The sequence below is a fragment of the Falco peregrinus genome, chromosome 1, assembly GCF_023634155.1.
Source record: "Falco peregrinus isolate bFalPer1 chromosome 1, bFalPer1.pri, whole genome shotgun sequence".
Classification (NCBI taxonomy): Eukaryota; Metazoa; Chordata; class Aves; order Falconiformes; family Falconidae; genus Falco; species Falco peregrinus.
The window spans coordinates 98,601,301-98,619,347 of record NC_073721.1 but is presented as its reverse complement, the minus strand read 5'-3'; the positions used below and the strand labels follow the sequence as shown (position 1 = coordinate 98,619,347).

The window sequence follows — 18,047 nt, the reverse complement described above, 5'->3', positions numbered from 1 at the left end:
TATTAGTTAAAAAAAATCCTAATACAAATAGAGTATTTAATTCTAGTGGGGTTTAATCCATATGCCTTTGTCTGTTTCCTTCTCCCTTGCTTAGATTGTTCTATATTCAGTTTTCTTGTACTGCCTCATCAGTTGGGTACGTAACACCACAACTAAGAAGTGGTACCACAGATGGGTAGTGAAGCAACAGCTAAGTCTGTAGCACAGACATCAGAGCAAACTGCTTCTCTACAGCAGTCTGGTTGATGTAGTGTTGCCTGCTACCTTCCCCTAAGTAACTAAGGGCCACGATGGGCTTTAAGAACAGTGTCTGCTGGTGCTTCCACACCTACACTTCCTAATCATTACTAAGACTGTGGGAGGCAGAAATATTACTCCTCCTTAAAAGCACTGCCTTACCAATACCGTCAAGAGAAAAAGAGGTTAAGTCTGTAGCAATGCCACATATGACAATTTCTTAGCACCAAGGTTCTGCACCCTTCATTCAAACTTGCACATAGAATTCATTACAAGCCATGAAGAACAGTTGGCATGGAGGTGTAGAAAAAAAACACAACCCAAAATCACTAAAATTACCCTTTGCAAAAGTACCACCTCCAGTTTTTTCTTGAAGACCAGAAGTAGCAAAGGCAAGCAATTATATGAAAAGACCAAAATGGTTGTGTTTGTTTCAAGTGCAAGGATGAAGAATAAGAACAGTAGCGAGTAAAAACGCAGGAGCTGCATGCCAGCTATTCAGCATGCAAATTTCTGTATCCAAGTTGCCAACATCATCACAAAACAAAACCACTTGCAGAACAGTAACATACTACAGAATGTATTTTGAAGGTAAAGCATCCTCTTCAAGCAACTATTCAGGAATTTTTACGCTGAAGAAATAATGAAACTGCCAAATAAACTAGTGCCCAGCTGTAAGGCCAATGCACAATTCTTTATGTCTGGATGCACTTCACATCGTATCTAAGTTATTTTGCTAATAGGTAAAGGATCAATTTAACTACTTTATGAAGTACAGCACTTTCAATGATAGAACACTGTTTCCCGTGATTTAATTGAAATTGGGATCACTGGTCATATTTTAAGAGTTCTGGGGTGGTTTTTTTCCCCCCACTGATGGTGGATTCATGTCACTGACCGCTGACATACAAGAATGTAAACTGTATGCTTGCTGTAGGATGCTCTATGCTGAGGAATAAAAAGTGCTTATGCAGTCCATTTGGAAACTTAATATATCCTTAAAATTGTTACAAATCTGTTTAACCTACAAGTATAGCATTTTTCTTCCTGATGTTTGGGGAAAAACGTCTCCCATAAAAGAGAAAAGAAGATATACATGACCGCACCATTTGGAAACCCAGGCAGGATTCAAAGAAGAAAATTCCAGGGGACAAATGAATCAATGATACGAGAGTTCTGAGATTATGATCAGCAGAAGCCAACAGAAGACAATTACAAACCAGTCCAAAGAGAACAACGTTGCTATTGCTTCTTTGGGGCAAATGGTCTTTTAACAAGAACTAGCAATACGTTTCTTTACAAAACAGCTAAAATAATTGGGGTAGGGGGAAAGATAATGTATGAGAAAGGATACTTACAGTATCATCATTCCTGTAGGGGTTCAGTCTGTTATAAACAGCTTCAATCACACTCCGTCTAGAGCAAAAAAAACCCACAAGATTTTAAGATTGTGTTTTGTTTGTTTTTTCCTAAGTCAAATTCCCCAAGTACAATTTTAATTTAAGATGCAAACTTTAAAAGGTTTTAAATTCACAGAACCAAGCTTACTGCAAGTTATCACTAAGTGTCATCAAACACTGACCACAGCTACTGTATAATTAAAACCTTTAGGTTCAAGAAAAACAAGGCTGAGCACCACCCAGAGTTCAGCAGAACACAATCTGACTTTCAGTTGAAGCTGTGGTGCTGCTTGGTGCTACATCTTCCGACTTCGAAAAAGAATGTCAGAAAACTTGATGGATGTTGAATGCCCTGGTCATTTGTGTCTGATGAACACTGCAGTAGTACTTCATGTATTATGGCACTTTCACAGGGGAACAGTGGGGTTTTTATTTTCTAGATGCACAAAAATTGCATTCTGAAGTACAATTTTGTTTGTGTTACATTCTGAAATGTACTTTGCATGTGTAAACCTGGAAAAATTATTTCTGAAGCAATACTCTTACAATAATATGTCCAATACTCTCCTGCAACTTTTCTCCAAGAAATTTAATCTGCAAATAGCAGTTATACATATTGTATCTTCAGATTGGAAAGTATTTTTTCTGGAAAAAATATGAAAAAAATCGATTCAAGCATCTTGACAGTTTCCTCCTTAAAAAAAAAAATCTGCTTAGCATATTTAAGACAGCTTGTAATTAACTTTCATCTCTGGGATTCTCACCTTTTCTAATATTGAGAGACAATACACTGATAAAATATTAATAGAAAAATTGCAAGCAACATGTAAATGAGCAACATTTTCGTTGTTTTTTTTTAAACACAGGGTGAAAGTCTTCTTGAAAACTGATATTCAAAAAAAAAAAAAAGAGCCAATGTGAGGCTGAAGGAAGCAGCAGCCTTTGCCTTACCCAACATATAAGGAAACAGCTTTGGAGGGGGAGCAGGAAGGAAAGAGGGGAGTAAAAGGCACGAATGATAGATTGGCCTTTAAAAGCAACATTCTTCCAGATCCCCTTCTGCAGAATCAAGTATGATGAAGTAGCAGACTACAAGTGAAGTGCCATACAAAACAGGCTTCAAAGAACAACCTTTTAACTGCTCATGAAAGCATGCATAGGAATCGCAAAGGAGTGCATTAGAAGAAAAAAAAAGTAGATGATAGGTTTTATAATCATCCTGTAACACTGAAAAGTCAGGAACTACCATGCAGCAGCATAAACACCATAGTGAACCTAGGGAGTGATTATAGGGCACAATAGGAGAGGTTGAATCTAAAGCAATAAAAACAAGCAATTACACACAAAGTACGTTGCACATACGAACTGGAAAGCTTCCCTTATCTTTCAAGAAATGGGTATCTTTGATTCTAAATAAAGGCAGGATTCTTGAAAAGCATTATTTTCCTTCCAAACTGGCAGTAGTGCTCTGAGTTACACTAAGATCCAATTAAATCCATACTTCTATCAATCCCTATTCAAACTAGCGTGACTAAGACACAAAATCCCACAGAAGTCAGTCACTTCAGCTCTTCCCCAGGATCACGATGCTACTGCTAGCCAAAGTAGATTTCAGTTACATACCTAGAGTCTTGATGTTTTGGTGTAACAGTACAAAAATCATGCTCTGAAAGGTTAAAAATATAGTCTGTACCGTATGTGCCCAATCACACAGCACAGGTTCATGAACAAACTATTCAACCAAAAAGCACTTGGTTTGGCATGCAAAGGAGCTAAGCGCATTGCTTCCTTAAAGACTGAACATCAATTTGAGAAGCCACAGAGCATCAACACTGAACTCTTCAAGGACAAAGCCAGCCTATATAAAGCTGTAAGTTTAACTTCCCACTTTTCTTTTTTGATAGACTATCTAGTTTTCAGATTTGTCAGAAGGAGAGATACAAAAGCAAACTTTCAAGCAATTACAATGCTGCTTTAGCTACAGACAAGAAAACTGCCAAGCAAAACATCATGTAAATACCACTTGTTAAAGTGTAGAACTACATTATCCAAGTAACTAGTAACTAAAGTCAGTGCATTATTTTTGCATCTTCAAATGTAAACCTCCCACCCAGAAAACCCAGTTAATTACAAAACACAGACACTCAGGCCACCCTTAAAAAACTCTCAGTCCTTCCCAAAACTACTGTTTGATGTTTTAGTAGTGATTCAGTTAACTCTGTTCTTATGCTTGTCCTTTTCATTCAGAACAACCGAGTAATAAAAATTGGAGAACAGATCACCTTTTGTCCTGTACCCTTCTTCCCTCCCCCCACTTTTAAGAGTGGCCTTACAGTAAAGTTTTGATTTAAATCAAAAACCACATTTACACTGATGTGAACTCACTTGCTTGCCAACTCCCCCCCCGGTGGGAGGTTTGGGATGCTCTCAGTTGCTAACGTACGCATCACGTGGACTAAGTCTGGGACTCCTTCACCCTGCTTCTTTATGATCTCTGGGAATCAGAAGTACTTTTTTTGTAAGTGCAGTCCAAATTTAACTTTAAAAGATTGAAACACTCAGTTTTATAAAAAGTCAGCTTAACTTCTGTTAATATAAGTATATAAAAGATAACAGACCATATTCAACGTGGTAATTGTTAAGTTTGGTTCCGTAACAAAAAGAACCTGTAACAGATTTGACAAAGATATACTGCTGTTAACATGCACATTGGGTTTTGAAATACAGAGCTACCTAACAAAAGTGGGGGGAAAAAATTATTTAATGGCTTTCCTGCTATACATTAGCTATAATAGAAGATGTAACATCCTCCCAACAAAATGCCCTGGGCATGAGGCAGATATTAGCATCAGCTTTATCATCGCAACAGAGGATAAAATATTATTGCCATCATAGAACACATAATATGTTTTTAAGAAACAAATGTTAGACGTATGAAAAAACTCCCATGGCCGTATGTGTATTAGCCAAAACTTTCACCCCACTGCGTTACAGCAACACGTAAATTTTAAGAACTATGACATACAAATTAAAAGCCAGGGACAACACATTCAAGAAACTTTCCATCCTCAACTCACTCAGGGGATATGTGAATATTGGGCAGTTATTTAAAGCTGATCCACTCCAAATTCTGGGTGAAGAGAATCTGTATTGTAGCCACAGCCACGTTTGCTAAGAAATCCATTCTTTAACTTTATTCTTAGGCCTGGGATTATTTTTTTTTCTTTTGTTGTTGTTGTGTGTGTCCCCCAGGCCATAAGCACACAATTTTATTTGAACCGAGAAGATTTCAGACTATACCGCCCCTGAAGAGTCATTCTTTAAACAGGGATTTTATGAAATTTAAGGAACAAGCACATTGTTTAAAATGCATCTAATCCGTTTCTCTGTAAACATGAGCTCTTGGAAACTGTAAGAGATACAAATTATTAAGACTTGGCGCTGTTGATCTTGAAGTGAATTCTGCAGCATACACACCATAATGTGTACATATATGCATATATATCTATACATGCACCTATGTACTTGCACACTACTCTTCATTTAATAAGCATTTACACAGCTGGAAGAGTAGTTGGAATTCATCAGTACCACTTTCAAAAAATACTCCAGCATTCTGTTTTTGCCCTAAATGATAATTACAAAAGAGCACACCAGTTTCTATTTTATAATTTCATTAGTGAAATAAGGCACATTAAAAGCTTTTAAAACCCACATGTATCCAGTCCTTTTTAGTTAAAAAATTAAAACCAGCAATTGTGAATTACTTTTTGTGCATGTAATAGTTCTTCAGGGCTGTGAGTGTTTAGAAAAAGCATCAGCTCTATTCTGCAGTCAGGCTGTGTAAATTATTTGCAAGGTACAGTGGAAAGACTGCCTAGCCCTCAACCAGTGTTAAATGCTACAACACAAAGCTTTAAACTGTTTACTTAAAAACTTACATTTTAAATACACAACACCACACACCACAGACACCTCAAAAACTTGCCATTTCCTCAAAATCTAGAGCCAAAATTCATTTTATCATCTAGTATTTAGTAAATAATCTACACTTATATCTGAATAAGAAGCGAAGATCTCAGATTTGGTTTGCCAAGTTCCTTTATTGTGCAATTTTGAACATCTAGTATATTCTACATTGTGCTAATGCTAAAGTTCTGCTGTACAAAAATAAGGAATTTATACTTTACCTATACTACACAGTTTCACAACCTGTAACTGCAGTACATTTAACATACAGTCTCCACTAAATGAATACATTTATATTCTGATAAAACTATAGATACAGACTGAATGAACACTGAAGACAACAAATGGAGTCGGTCTGCTAGCTGTGTAATTTATTACCTTCTTTCAATACATCTTACAACCCTCTCCCCATCCTTTAATTTACTTTTAAAACCTTCTATACATTTTCATGGCATCAAGTACTGGAAAAATGTACTTACAACCCTAAAATAAAGGATTCAAAACATATATGCTTTCTTATCTTCTGAATGGGAATTCCACACAAAGGTTAAGAAAAAGCCAGAGCTTTGATTTTTTTGAAAATACTGGAAAGAACATTTAACAGCTAGCTTAAAATTATTTATCTCTATATCGGTATAAATATTGCAAGGATTATCTATTACGGAATGTTTTTATATCAAAAACTGAGAACAGAAAAAATCTTAGACAAGTTTCTTTTTAGAGTCAACATACCAATAACACATATTAGTGCAAATAATAGCAACACATTTTGGAATGACTGATACTTATTGCAAGTAATGGCACAAAGATGCCACACTTTAGCTTTCATTCATTGTAGCTACAAATCCAGACCACAAACACATCAAAGTTAATAAGAGGAGAGTTCTAGGTGGCATGGAAAGCAAAAATCTTCCTATGTTTTTAAAATCTTAATCAGCTGTGCTTTTTCAAGATCATCAGTACTAAGCCCTATTCAGTCTTAAAACTCATACTGCTCCTTAACAGTATAAAGATATAGTTTGGGCTGAGGGAATAAAAATACAACCAGAAAAAAATGCACAATAGTAAGCACCAAATCTCATTACTTGTTGGACTACACTGAGTACTGCAGTGCATATAACACATAATATGCATTTTTACCAAGTTCCCATTTTAATGCATTTTAATTTTAAATTGATATTACAGGTTAGTAAGATCATTCTGAAATGATACTCTTCACATTTTCTAGTTCCTTCAGCGGAAGATGAGGCTTTTAAAGGTAAGCACTGCCATCCTTAAAAGTATCCTAGGATAACGGCAAGATTATTCATTGTAGTGTTTAAAGTTTCAAACACTGTAGCAGTCTTATCTTACTAGCCAATACCGCATTATCCACTTACACCAGGAAACAATTTAACTGCATGAGAATTATGAAGTTAAACATAAAGTTATTCAACTCCTGTTCTTGAAGCTCTGCCTTAGTTCAGCTGCTCAACTTTCCTCAGGAATAAGACCTAAAAGGCCAAATGTGCACATAGCTGATACAAACCACTGCTGGGTTGAATAGTGTTTGCTATGTATTAATTAATTTAAATAATATCTTTGTGCAACAATAAACAAAAGATTGAGGACAACTAAAAAAAAGCAAAGACCCTTGAGAGGAATTACAATGTATTTGCTCAAGTTGTTCAGACATCATCCCATTAAAGTGCTTTATAACTACATACAGAATCCTGCCTCTATGCAAGTACCACACTTGACTCATTACTGAAATTTTCTATTTGTATAAATGTAAAGTACTGGCAGCCAAATTCATTGTATGTAGCAGTCAGATGCGGTTCCAGTGTTTAGGTTCCTCATTTACAAACTGAATTGCCTGTAGAAAAATGTCAGCTTTCCTCATCATAATATCCCTGGCATACGAGGCCAGCTGAAGATGCAGCTTTAACTCGGACGTATTTTCATATTCCAGATCATGAGTTTGTCTAAACTTAGACAAAATATCTAAGATACGAAGGTAATACCAGCCCAGATTAGGAGAGTTAGCATGCTGTAAATCCGTACGTGAACTGACAGCATACTTGTTCCTCACCAATTCTGTGAGTGGGCAACATAGTAAGCTCTTCAAATGCCTGGTGCAGAACTGCTCACTGCTTTGAAATGGAGAAAGCCATCTGACACTTACTCATGCAGTGTTACCATGCACTTGGATATTCCTGCTACGCTGTCAAAAAGATTCACGCTATTCCTTACTGTGCACCAACTTCTTTTAGGCAAGTGTTGGATTATGCACCAACTTCTATTAGGCAAGTGTCTGTCTGGACATTTGTTCAGGGGCAGAACAGATGTAGTTGGTCAAGACCTTGCAAATGAGGCCGCTGAATATGGTGATACTTTCTGAAGGAGCACCTACCTACACACGTAGTAAGTGCTTTAAAATTGCACATTAATTTGTCTGAACCCAGAATTCCCATGTAGGCAAGTTCTCTGTGGAATTTCTGAAGCAGCACTGGCTTATCTTCAAGCAAGTTAAGGGCGGGGGGGGGGGGGGGGGGGGGGGGGAGTGCACGATATATTCCTCTAACTTACTAATCACTGATACCATAGTTGTGAAGAACTCTGTGTATTGTGCCCTGTGTGCTATTGAGGACTCTCGGACTACACAAATGTAATTAGACTTGTAACATATAGGTCTAGAAGAGTCCACTACAAAAATAGATTCAACCTATGCAAATAATGCAATACAGCATGTCTTATGTTTCAGAAACAAACCCCAAGCTGTGGTCATTTTTAAATACTGAAAGGCACTATAAATCCAGTTTTAATGAGAAATCTTTTAAAACAAACTGATTTGAAATACCATTTTTAGTTAGGTGACCCAAAATGCCCAAGACTTGCAGTTTCAATTTTAAGTTTAAGAACTCCCAAAATAAAAATTTAAAGCAAAATTTTGAAGTTATTACAGTAAGATGAGCTCCCAGGTCTTTTTCATCATGAATGCTTAAAGATTAGCTTTGACAAATTTCTGACATACTTTCAAATAAGTAAATATGTTAGCAGATGACAGTAATCAAGCTGTAATCCTACCATAACTGGATAATAACATATTATGGCTAATTTGTACGTAACTACATGGAAAAATGGCACTCAAATTACCATCTTCACAGACACTTTGCAAGATATTCTGATTATTCCATCTAATGCCATGTAACAGGAACCAGAATTTACTGGTCAGAAGTCAGTGCTGTCAACAGACTCATGAAGAACACTGAGCACAAATGAATTATTTCTCTGCCATCCTGAGTAACTTTGAGGGCTACAGGCTGCTGCACATTCATAACAGAACTTTTTCAGCACATTAAACAGGACTATGAGTGCCTTTTTCAGACATACACTAGATGGCCAACGGCATTTGAAGGTTATCAAAAAGCCTGTATGTGTTAAAGAGTTTAGTTGTTGGAAGGGGAAGGGGGCCGGGGGTCTGTTTAGAAACAAAGTTACTTATTTTTTTTTAAATGATCCACCTTCTACTCTGCTTTCCAGGTACTTGTCCAACTCTGCCTCTCTTTTCACCGCCTCTGGTGATACCTTTGGTGCATTCGGAAAACAGATCAATATCACACTCATGTTGTCTCGACTTCCCTGGTGGAAAAGAAAAAATTATTTGAGAACGTATACACACCAGGCTGGATACACAAAGCATTTTACACACGCACACACACACAAAAAAATAATCACAAATCATATGGTCCTAGAAGACAGCTTTTACTACTGACGGCTAAAGATAATATTAATCCTAATTTCCCCCTACCCCCTTACAGAATTCCAGAAGTCTGCCCATTCATTTAGTACAACTTTGAAGTCACTCTTTGTTCTTTCCTCTTTTATGGTCTGAAGACTACATGAGTCAATTACAGACAGTCCATTGCCTTTAAAAACTGACATCACTAATGAGTGATGTGTAATTACAAAGTTGTATTCCATCTTGTTTTAAGCACTATCCAATCATTTCGGGAAAACAGCTGAATATTAGATGGGTAAACAAAAGCATTACTGCTTAAAAGCACTAAGTAGAGAGGTGCTGAATTCAGACAGTGCTTCAACCTAAAATCACAGCTATTAGCTTCCCCCCCTACCCTCTTCTTTTAAAACAAGGAAAGTTACAAGTGACAGAATCTGTTAAAAGATCAGCTGGAAGGGGCCCAGCCCTTTACAAAAGCATTCTTTGAAATGGAAACGTTTAAAACTCCAACTAAACAGAACCCTAATATTTGAATAATGTTAAAATATAAACACATTCTGCTATTAACACCAATTAAATGAACTGAAGTCAGCAAGATCAAAAACAAACCAGTGTTTAAAACAGGAGTATATGGGCATATGAGGAGGTGCTGACAGTTCGGTACTGCAAACCTTACAGCACCCACAAGCCATTGCTCCTTTCCAGGTATTTGTTCTCAGGATTAACAGCCCAAAATTGTAAACAAAAATATATGTATTATCAATCTGCCAAAATGCTGAAAAGCAGTTACATTTCTCCAAAAGGGAAAGAATGACCTTGTTAGCCATGTGGCAAGAGCGGAGATGCTGTCTCATCTCTTTAGCATCAAAAATGTTGGCTTTTTTTACATTATGACTGATAGCTTGCCTTTGGAAAATTAAGTTCAAGCTACAAAACTCAATATTTCAAATCTCTTCTTTAACTGCATCATCCTGCAACTTATTAATACAAAGTAAAAGTTATTGTAGAAAAAATTACACAGATTTGTTAAATAAACCAGTCCCATCTTCTACTTGAGCTAGTTTCAGGCCTGTATTGCACAACACTGAATAAGAAATACAGTAATTAAACCAGAATAAAAATGAACCTAGGAAGTCAGATCTTCATATAGTCAAAAAGAAATTTTAAACTGCAAAATATGAAGGCAAGGTTCATTCATTCTGTATTTATTTTGGTGTAATTATGACAGTAACATTACTACTATATGCCCAAGAAAGGAGAGGAAGATTAGGAAGGGAAAGAATATTCTGTAGCCTGATTAAGTCTTAGGAGTTAAGCTTTTGTAAAGTATGTTGTGAAACAGAAAAGGGCAGTAACTGTACTTTGCTTGCCCATAGATTTCCATCAGCTTCTAGTTTCCCAGCAATCACAATGCATCTGTACACTGTTCTAAACTCTTCATTACCCAAAAGCACCCAAAAAGCTGTATGATTTCTGTTGGGTGTTCATTTCCCCTCTTACAACCATTTTCATGGGAATCATGGTGATTACTGTCAAAGTAGTGCTAAAATAAACCATTGGATACTTATAGACTGGAACTGAAACTTTTTCTTAACTTGTTCATAAGCTTCTAATAGTGAAAACACAGTAAACTGCTTCTCTCAAGTCTGGCTACCTTGTACAAGCAGGTGTCAACTATCTCATTGCAAACTTTCTCAAGGTCATCAGTGACTTCAAGTCTGGATCTTACAAAGTCACACAGCTCTTCATTTCCCATAACATCCCAGATACCATCGCAAGCCAGTATGATGAATTGATCATCTTCTTCCGATCTCTCAATTTCATAAACTTCAGGCTCAGGTGAGACCAGCTGTTCTGTAGGACCTTTCCCATGGACACATTTGTAATCAAAGTCCCCAAGTGCCCTTGAGACAGCAAGAGAGCCATTTACACGCTGAATCATTACAGAGCCACCTGCATTCTGTATACGCTCTTTCTCCAGTGGATTACTTGGTTTGTGATCCTGTGTGAAGAAGTGAACCTTCCTGTTTCTACAAAGTAAACCTCTCGAGTCTCCACAGTTGATGAAGTATGTATGTTGGGGAGAAATCATGACACCCACAGCTGTTGACCCACTTCTGTCTGCACCATGTTTCTTCTCAGAGATGACTCTCATGTGTTCATCAATTTGCAGAAAACCTGTTCTGATGCCACTCTTTACACTTTCCACAGATGGTGGCCCATCTGGTCCTTTAAAATCCTGGTTGCTCGTTATGTGATCTAATAAATGCTCACAGCAGTACTTGGCAACCTGTGATCCAGCGTGCCCATCATATACAGCAAAAAATGACCATCCATCGAGTCCATTTGGCAAACCAATCACAGCTGTATGTGCATCCTCCATTTCAACTCGCCAGCCCTGCATACTGCTCAGACCGTAACGAAGCCCATTCCCTTGCCCCTGGGCATTATGCTTCTCCATCTTTGGCTTGTCTAAAAATGCTCCCATGATGACTTTCCCTCAGTTCTAAAAGAAAACAAAAAAAAAAAGATTAATAAGACATTTCTTAAACATCTCTTGTTTAAAATCCTATTGAAAATTATTAAGTAACAGCCCAAATAACATTCAGATGACAAAAAATACACAGATATAAAGCTGACTTTTCTGTCTCTCTCTCTCTCAAGTCAAATTTGCATTGCATTCATCTAATTTGAACAAGGACACTGCTACTAGCTGAACTGCACTTTTCATTTTTTTGCAGTTATTTTCAGCTGCTTTACTTGAAAAACTTATATTCCACTGTCATTCATGGTTTTGACAAAAGCCTCTAGTATAAGTATGTATGAGATTGGTTTGAAAGAGGATTTGTTAACTGGCACACATCTGGATAGCTATGCTCCCTGCAATTACTGAACCAATGAAAGGGTTCAATGTTTCTAGGACAGTGGCATTCCCTACACCCCTACCTGCTGGCCACAAAGTCCTGCTCATGCTCTGCCTTTCCGATGGTAATGGGGAAAAACCCAAACTGATTAGGTTTTATTTTGGGGCAGGAGGTTTGTGGGTTTTTGTTTGGTTTGTGGGTTTTTATTTTAAAAAAAAAAACAACCAACAGATAAAGTGATCTGAATGATCCAAGTGATGCCAGAGCCTGCATTAAAGGCAGAGGCAACACCAGATAACCAGGAGCAGGACTCAGAAGGACCAGAGCAGTTGTCCCTTTAGGCAGCAGCAAGCCATTAGTTTGGCTCGGCCATCTTGTGAAAGTTCATCCTTAGATTTTCAGTTAAATAACGCAGCAAGCTTCTTTGATGTCTGTGCTGCAGATTTACTTAAAACCTTAATGTATTCATGCTTCACTGAAAGACAACTGCCCCTGACAAGTTTAAGGAAATCTGTATGGAAATAAAATCACACATATCGTAAATTCACGCTTCCTTATTCAAGCCAGACCAATATACTGCACACCCTGTCCTCCTCCACCTCCTATCATTGGGATGTGATGCAGTAAATATTCATGCTTAAGAGAATAAGAATTATATTTGCAGACAGCATAAACTGACTGGTTTATCTTCATGACTTTCACACCCTAACCACCCAACCCACCCTTCTAATGCACATCAGTTTATTTGCGCATTCGTTATTAAAAAAATCATACAAAATAGGTCACATATTTTACATACTTGCAAATTCTGCCCTGGGACACATCAAAGTGTGCAAATCACTGTTATACAATACAAGGTAATGGAACAAGACTACAAGCTTTTCTATTTGAAAACAGTGGACAAAAAACTAACTGCAAGAAGAATTTCTGAAACAGATTTTACCTGGGGCCCCAACTAAGCAGCTGCACCAGAAGAAAAGTACGCTAGGGGTTTTAGAAGGTTTTAACTCATACATGGAATATATTTGATCAGTTTTCCAAGTGATAAACACTTTTTGATAACATACTTTTACAGCAATACAGCTCCAGCTATAAGTGACACTATATATCCAACAAAGCTTTTCACATTGTCTCGTCCAGGCATTTATAAAATATCTGCGTTACAAGGAACTGTCAAGGAATGTTTTCATCTGATCTCACCACAACAGTGATTCAAATGGCTCTTTGGCTCACATGCTTTGTTAACAACTGCTTCCTCTCACCCCAAACCTTGCTTTTAAGTTCTGTCTCTTCTCAAGTGAACACAAAATATTGATGCCCACACAAACTGTAACTAGTCAACAAAATATAGTACACTGGTCTTGTATCCTAAGCACATGCATGAGGTTCACATTACTGCAGTTGCTAGGAAAAAATACAACTTAGACTTTTTTATCTTCACATACAATTCTAGTGAAGTCAGAGTGATCAAAATAATTACAGAACGCTGCCATAAATCAAGTGGGAAATTATTTTGCAGAATAATAGACTTTTTATTCATTCCATAATAGCAGCACAGTTTAACACCTAACTCTTATTATTGAAGAGATCATAAAATACAATGTAGATACTCAACTATTTCACCTTAATTTAAAAGCTCAAAAAGCAGAAACTGCCCTGGAAGTATTTCACATTATTACTGTGTTTAAAACAAAACAAAAGCATTAAGAACAAGATACAGTTAAACTGATCAAAATCTCTGTCAAATTTGGGCTAAGAAAGGCAGTTTTCCTTCTAATCTCTTGCATTATTAGGTACTCAGTATTCACAGTTGTGTATTGTAAGCTGTCCCTCTCAGTAATTTGTCACTTAAACCACAATTAAAAATACCTACAGACAGGTCGTGTGCAGTTCTAGCAACTCATACAGAAATCCTACCACACTTCAGAAGTTAACAAATCCGCCCTCCATTTAAAATCAAGTCCCTCTATCCCTCCCCCAGAAGGTAAACTGAAAGCTGTTGCTGTTCTAAATTAAGCCTTGTAGCCATTGTTGACACATGATTCTTCAAGGGTGTGAGCGACCCACTGTAGAAGTGAATACAACCAGACAGAAGGATAACCACAATGTGGTCACATAACTTCTCCTTAGGAAATTATTCACAGCCCATAGCATGAAGTAGTCACCTTCTGAAAACTGCAGTAACACACTGCAGTTCCCTTCCTTGCAACACTCCAGCTCGTCATACTTCCACCAGAACACCAGTCTAAACCTGTAGGAAAGTAGGCCAGGTTTTCAAAATCCTCACTGTATCTGAAGGGAAAGCAGTTTTCTGTGGATAGGATGAATGTGCCAAGCCTTTAGTTTTTATAGAATTCCAATTCCTGTTCAGAAAAATTTGAGTTTAATACGACCAGTCTGTGACTGTGAATTCTTATTAATTGGAGGCTACCTGCTACTTCTCCTCCCATACCCTTACGTGTGGCTAAAACCTGGAGAATTTTAGAAGTCTTAGTTATAAACAAAGAAAAAATAATTTTAAAAGGGACATGCATACTCACACACACACAAAAGGCTGACATAAGACACACATGCCTCCTTTCTACTAAAAGTACCTTTTAGACCTGTTTTTGAGTCCATATTACAGAAACATCTTTCCCACATAAGCGTCTACCTAAATCACTAGTACGTTTCTTCATTCTTTCATGAGGCAGTTTGTACGCTTTACTGATTAAGTCAGAATGACACCTTTAGTTAAGCATATAACTGTATGCAAATCTGATTAACCTACAGCAGCACAAGCACCCAAGTTACAGCACGATTTTGTTATGTAATAACACTAGAGAGAGAAGCCGGACCCAGAACAGTCTGCGTGCGTGATGTGTAATAAAGCAACAGATTCTGAACATGACTGAACTTAGCCCTCTCTTACATTATTTCAGTCATCTTCCTAAACAAGAGCTCTCATCTTAGGACCCTTATTCAAATAATTTTACTACCCTTCCCCTTGCCCTTCTTAACCCAGCCACACATTTCTGCAATCACACTAGAAAACTGCAGCCTCATAGGGGGAAAAGAACAAATCCTCTGCTCTTGAAGCCTCAATTTTCAGGATGCTCGAACAATGCATGTACATACTATAAGCGACAGACATATTTCATATTCCTATTAAAGCCAAAGTAAGAGAAAATGCACTTTAATCATGAAGTTTAGTGGCAAATTACACCACCCGCTGTTGTTTTTTAAGAGAAGGAAAACTCTTAACAGTACTACAGCAGCGGTGCCCTGTAAAAAGATCAGAGGAGCAACATTTCCTTCAGAAACAGTAGCTCTAAAACATCACCTGGTACTGCAACTGCCACAACAATTAGTCAAGCAAACTTCAATATTAACCTAAGATGATTCTTGGTTCACAATCTCCCTATTAGTGACTTCCATTAGTTTCTCCTAAAAGAGAAGAGCTTTCTGCAGTCTAAGTTCCTAGGTTTTGGCTCTGAAGAACAGAGAAGCTTCTGAACAAAACTAAAAGTGAAAATGGACCCCATAAAAACAAATATGCAGGGGACACATCCGTGCATCTGCAAGTGTATCTAAACTATAACTCTGAAATGCTGATTTTGTGGAGGTCAAACTGAAGGACAATCTCTACAGCAAGTGCAGGAAAAATTCAAGTTGCAGTTTGCAGACAGAAAAGCAAGAATACTGTACAGGGTCTAGAAAAATCAACACAGGTAACATTATCTTAAAACACAAGAGTGCCAAAATTCAAAGGACTACAGCATCAGAAACAAAAGTGAAATACTGAATGGAGCTTGCCAAAGAGTCAGTAGCTAAACTCCTTGAAAACAGACACAAGTGGAGAACAGAGTGGCAAAGAAAAAGAGGGGTAATTAGTATACTGGACCATGGACAACCATGGACAACCACAGATACATCACTGGAATGCATGAAATTTCTTTGCCCCTTCATTTGTCTCTCAAATTACGCTATCCAGACAGGAGAACTATAACTCCTTCTGATACACAGGAAAGTAAGTTCTGCTATTTTCCTATTTGTTATTCATTTGCTTGAAGGTTCAAACGAAGGTAAGTCTTAAGTTGTTCACAAAAGACAGTTCATGTAACTTCATGCACCCCTGTAAAAACACAGTTTATTTTTCCAAGGAATCCAGACACTGATTTGACTGTCTTGTCCAAGAAAATCAACTACCCCCATCTGAAACTTGTACTTCAACAACATCTAATTTAATAATCCTTTTTAAACAATGTTCAAGTTGTAGTCCTTCTACTAGGATAAGCTGCTTATCTGAATCACACTGAAATCATAGGCACTTGTTCAAACTACAGTGACAAACATCCCCATACTCTTAATTTCCTGGAACAATTCTCCAAGTGACATCATGCCCTGTGTGTTGTAATGAGCACCATAAAGAAAGATTACAATCTTTACTTGAACTACAGGGCACAGACCAAGTCACCAAATTATACAGACTGCTCCTGAACAGAAAAAGGGCATTTGATCACTTCAACTCCAATCTGATCCGTGGTACTTTTCCTCCTGCCTTAAGCAGGCTGCTGGATGCAGTAACCAGTCAGCACGTAACTGTGCAAATGTGGAAACATTCTCAGAAGTTAAAGCCTGTTGAATGAAAAACTGACAGTACATACTGGATGCCCCAAATCAATTTATGTTAACAAACAACATGTCAGAGATCATCTGAAGGATCGGAAGAATGACTAAAATAAAACAGAACACGCAGATGAGGAGACATAATTACACCACAGTCATGGGCCGAATGAAGTCATGAAAAAGCTTCCTGCCAACGAAACTATTTAAAAACTATTGGAGGCTATACGACTGAGTTCTGGCACTCACAGTTCAACAACATCAACAAAGTCCTGAAAATTACAGTTGATGTTTCTGAATGTATATTTGCAGACACAGGAATACACTGCCAACCAGTAGACATGAATTGTCCATGAAAGAGAATTAAAAGTAGTAAAAGACAGAAACCGGGCTATTTCAATAAACATGGACTAACACACGATTTCCCCATCAGAGTACTTGCTTCCTGGAGATGCAACTAGTCTGCACTGCATTTCAGTACACAACTGCAAATAGAACATACGAAGAAACTACCATATGGGTAAAAAAAAAGTCTGTAATAACATTAAGAATTTTTTGCTTTAGGACAGACGTAGGAGCTATGGCACATGGTGGACAAAGGGAACAGGAAAAAACAGACAGCTGGAAACATTACTTTAAAGAAAGTAAAGAGAAATATCAAAGCTCTCAGAAACAGGCCTTCAGACTGGACACAAGTGAGACAGGGCACAAAACCCCCAAAGGTAAGCAAGTGTGTGAGACACTGTGTGCAAGGGAAAGTATGAATACTTTCAACCTTTCCCCACTTACAAGGGGGGAGGGAGGGTAATTAATATGCAACAGTGCTTACAATTACAACTTCTTACCACAGCAGAAAACATTAAATCACTGCACCTCTGATACACTCCTATGAACTCTGACCTCTTGATAGCTGGTCCACAGGCACTGCCATTTCACTGAGCTAGGTTGTTTTGTTGTTTAAACCTTAACTTCTGCTTAAAACCACTAGGAGCAGACAACCTTTCCAAATGCCTCCCCGTACTAAGCAGCAAAACATTTTATCTCACTTGTTTTCCTATGTCAATTTATTTTTTACGTGTGTACATGGTAGAGTAGGTAGGATTTAGGAGAGAATTGCTAAAGCTTCCAGAAGTTTTCTGGAACACAAAGTAACCACTATAAGTTAACACTATCCCTCCAACAACACATTTCAGCTTTTTCTTAAAATACCTTTTCCTCTTCCTACCTAACTTTCCTGCAGACAACTAAACC

General features: G+C 37.6%; 1 protein-coding gene across 6 annotated transcripts in view; it reads right to left on the bottom strand.

Moving 5' to 3' along the window:
* Window positions 1-18,047, bottom strand: part of PPM1A (protein phosphatase, Mg2+/Mn2+ dependent 1A) — a 35,254-nt gene that overhangs the window by 8,618 nt on the left and 8,589 nt on the right. For 3 of the 6 annotated variants that reach the window (XM_055801231.1, XM_055801245.1, XM_055801240.1), the window contains exons 2-5: window positions 10,982-11,833; window positions 9,110-9,227; window positions 4,023-4,131; window positions 1,596-1,653 (exon numbers count right to left, since the gene is read on the bottom strand). In XM_055801231.1, the coding sequence (XP_055657206.1) occupies window positions 1,596-1,653; window positions 4,023-4,131; window positions 9,110-9,227; window positions 10,982-11,815 (1,119 nt within the window). In that variant the 5' untranslated portion in view covers window positions 11,816-11,833. Of the gene's footprint in view, window positions 1-1,529; window positions 1,654-4,022; window positions 4,132-9,109; window positions 9,228-10,981; window positions 11,834-14,356; window positions 14,509-18,047 lie in introns of those variants that run through there. The other 3 variants (XM_055801252.1, XM_055801223.1, XM_055801263.1) reach the window with 3 other exon arrangements.